General features: G+C 27.6%; 1 protein-coding gene across 1 annotated transcript; it reads left to right on the top strand.

The window, feature by feature from the left end:
• The first annotated feature begins 433 nt into the window (after positions 1–433).
• On the top strand, positions 434–2,127 carry LOC145058088 (uncharacterized). The gene is made up of 5 exons (XM_079006011.1): positions 434–533; positions 629–838; positions 1,013–1,101; positions 1,419–1,475; positions 1,615–2,127. The coding sequence occupies exons 1-5, from the start codon at positions 434–436 to the stop codon at positions 2,125–2,127; spliced, it is 969 nt and encodes a 322-aa protein (XP_078862137.1).
• Positions 2,128–3,427: the final 1,300 nt, after the last annotated feature.

Genomic DNA, 3,427 nt, shown 5'->3' with positions numbered 1-3,427 from the left:
TTCTGATCATTTTGTAAAAAATGGATATAATACTTGGAATAAGATATTGAGTTTGAATCTTCATAATGATGGAAGTCCACATAATATGGCAGTCCAAAAATGTCAAAATTTGATGAACCAAAAACAATCCATAGCCACTGCTTTTGATAAGCAAAGTGATTTGATGAAAAATGATCATCGTATCAGATTAAATGCTTCTATTGATTGTGTCAGATTCTTATCGTGACAAGGATTATCTTTTAGGGGTCATGATGAAAGCGAAGACTCGATTAATAAAGGTAATTTTCTTTAGTTGCTTCAATTCTATGCCAACCGAAATGATAAAGTAGGTCGTGTTGTTTTAAAGAATGCTCCAAAAAATTAACAAATGAAAAGTAGCTCTATTTAAAAAGACATAGTACATGCGGCGACAAAGGAAACTATCAAAGTTATCATGAAAGATATTGGAGATGATTTTTTTGCTATTTTAGTAGACGGGTCTCATGACGTGTCTTGTAAAGAGCAAATGGCATTGTTTTTGCAATTCATGAACGGTCAAGGGGTGTTATGGAGAGATTTATTGGCATAAAACATGTTAGTGGCACTTTAGCATTTTCACTTAAAAAGACAATTTATTCATTTTTGTCAGAATGTGGATTAAGTCCACATATGATCCGAGGGAAAGGTTATGATGGAGCTAGTAACATGAGAGGTGCATTTAATGGATTGGAGACCTTGATTATGAAAGAAGTGGAATCTGCACATTTTATTCATTGGTTTGCTCATCAGTTACAATTAGCACTTGTGTTTGTTGTAAAGAATCACTCTGACATTAATGATTTTTTTGAGTTGATTTCTCGTTTGTTAAACATGATTGGATCTTCTTATAAGCGTCGAGACATGTTAAGAGAGAAATAATCAATAAAAGTGGTGGAAGCATTAGCTACATGTTTCTTTTATTTTGTCTATTTGTTTTATATTAATGGACATTGTTTTCTTGCTAATTTTTGTATATTATTTACTGAAATTTTAGGTGACATCCAAAGTGGTATAGGTTTGAATCAAGAAGTTAGTATCAAACGACCCGGTGATACTCGTTTAGGTTCACATTATGGTTCACTCGTAAATATCAAGAGAATATATTCTTCAATTTGTGAAGTACTCGAAGACATTATAAGATATAGTACTTGTTAAGATCATAAAGCCAAAGCACGTCGTCTTTTGAAGTTGTTACGAACATTTGATTTTATATTTTGCCTACACTTGATGGTTGATATCTTAGGGGTCACAAATGCCACATTACAAAAGAAAGACCAAAATATTGTAAATGTCATGCATCAAGTGAGGTCCTCTAAGGATAGACTCAAACAAATTAGGAATGAAGGTTGGGAGGCACTTTTAAACAATTTAGTTTATTCTGTGAAAAATCGTATATTAAGATTTTGAGTATGGAAGATCCATATTACGATGGATTAAGTCGTCGCAAAGATTCAAACGTTAGCAACTAGACAGTTTTATTATTTTCACAACTTTCCTAATTAACTACTAACAACTGTTTCTGTTTATCTCGCAGATTAATTGTTTGCACCACTACAAAGCTGATGTATTTGTGTGGTCGTAGATATGTAATCTCAGGAGCTCAACAATCGCTTTAATGAAACAAACACAACATTACTTGTTTTGATGGCTTCTTTGTGCCCAAGTAAGTCTTTTCAAGCATTTAATCTGGAGGCACTGCTCAAAATGACTAAATTTTATCCTAACGAGTTCCCAGAACATGACCTTGGAACACTTAGAGCAAATCTTCAAAAGTATATTGTGGATGTACATGGAGATGAAATGTTTAATAACTTGAAGGGAATTGGAAACACAACAAAGATGATGGTTGAAACAAACAAGCATACCATATATCCAATGGTATATGTTCTACTAAAATTAGCATTGATTTTGCCCGTTGCAACATCAACCGTGGAACGAGCATTTGCAGCGATGAAATTGATAAATAATGATTTGCACAATAAGATGGGTGATCAGTTTATGAATGATTGTCTAGTGTCATATATTGAGAAAGATGTACTAAATGGTATTAGCAATGATGCAATTAAAGATTATTTTCAAAATATGTCAAGTCGTCGTGAACAGTTATAGGACATTTACTAGTAGCTTTCAACTATCAAATAATATATTTGCTTATGATAGTATTATTGACAATCCGACCCGTTAAAAAATAAATTTTCATTCGTTGATTTTATCACTCTATTTAAGGTGGACACCTGTGAGTTTCAATCCTAGATTCGCCATTGATTTCTTTTTTATTTTTTGATTTACAATAATTTATAAACAAAATAGTTAATTAATTTTAAAATAAATTAAAAAGGTAATATAATATTTTTATATAAAAACCAACAACACAACAAAAACATATCATAAAACTATAAAAACTGTTCGCATGTTAAAATAATTATGAACCAAAAACAATAAAAATATCTTCTAAACTCTTCTTCGTGTATTAAAATCTACTCTAATAAATAAAAATAATTTTTGTCACTTGTCACATTCTCATGCATTTTGTCATATGTAATTTTATGGTTAATTCTTAGAAATTAATTTACATTTGTTATTTTGTGGTAGTTTTCAATTTTCTTAATTAACTATTTTAATTTTTAGGTTATAGAAAGTAATTAATGTGTCATTAATTTGTTTCATTACCAAAATTTAATATGTTTCCTTCAATGTACATAATTCAAAATTAATATTTTCTTACAAAGTTTATTGTCATTTTAGACCAAAATAGTTTATATATAAAAATTTATCAAACTTTGTTGTATTTCATTGATAAAACTAAAAAAAAACTTGGTTAAACCACAAATATGATCAAAATATAATTATTTCTCTGTAGTTTGTTTTATTAGTATAAATGGAATTATTTATTTATTCATCATTTTGTTTGCATTTATTTTAAAAATACTTAATGTTTATACATTGATATTTAATATATATTTTTAAAATACTTAATATTTATATCTTAATATATAACTTTTTTTAAATAAATTCATATGGTACACGGGTCTCACACCTAGTGTCGTAATAAATGGATATTAAATTCATTAATGGACTTATTTTCTTATTTCAAAATTTTCAAATTAAAGTTCATTAGTTTATTTATTTAAATTTAAAAGATAAAAAAACCAATTTTAATAATTCATTATTTTTCTTATTTTCTTATAAATCCAAAGTTCTTATATATATATATATATATATATATATATATATATATATATATATATATATATAAAGAAAGAGAGTTATGTTCAAATATTTTCACTATCTATTGTATGCACGTATGATTGATTCTGGACCAATCATTTTAGTTATTTTAAGAAATTAATTAATGCATATTAAATGATAAAGATGTAATTAATATACATTATATCTTCAACATTTAATA

This window comes from Lactuca serriola, chromosome 6 (genome assembly GCF_051521515.1).
Source record: "Lactuca serriola cultivar US96UC23 chromosome 6, Lser_US96UC23_V15, whole genome shotgun sequence".
In the NCBI taxonomy this organism is placed as follows: domain Eukaryota; kingdom Viridiplantae; phylum Streptophyta; class Magnoliopsida; order Asterales; family Asteraceae; genus Lactuca; species Lactuca serriola.
This window is presented reverse-complemented; position numbering and strand designations above follow the sequence as displayed.

Excerpts from the sequence above, each read along its gene's own strand:
- LOC145058088 (XM_079006011.1), top strand. The coding sequence starts at position 434 with ATGAAAGATATTGGAGATGATTTTTTTGCTATTTTAGTAGACGGGTCT. Across the intron at positions 534-628 it reads GTTTTTGCAATTCATGAACG|AATGTGGATTAAGTCCACAT; the intron begins GTCAAGGGGTGT and ends CATTTTTGTCAG. Across the intron at positions 1,102-1,418 it reads GTTCACATTATGGTTCACTC|ATTTTGAGTATGGAAGATCC; the intron begins GTAAATATCAAG and ends TCGTATATTAAG.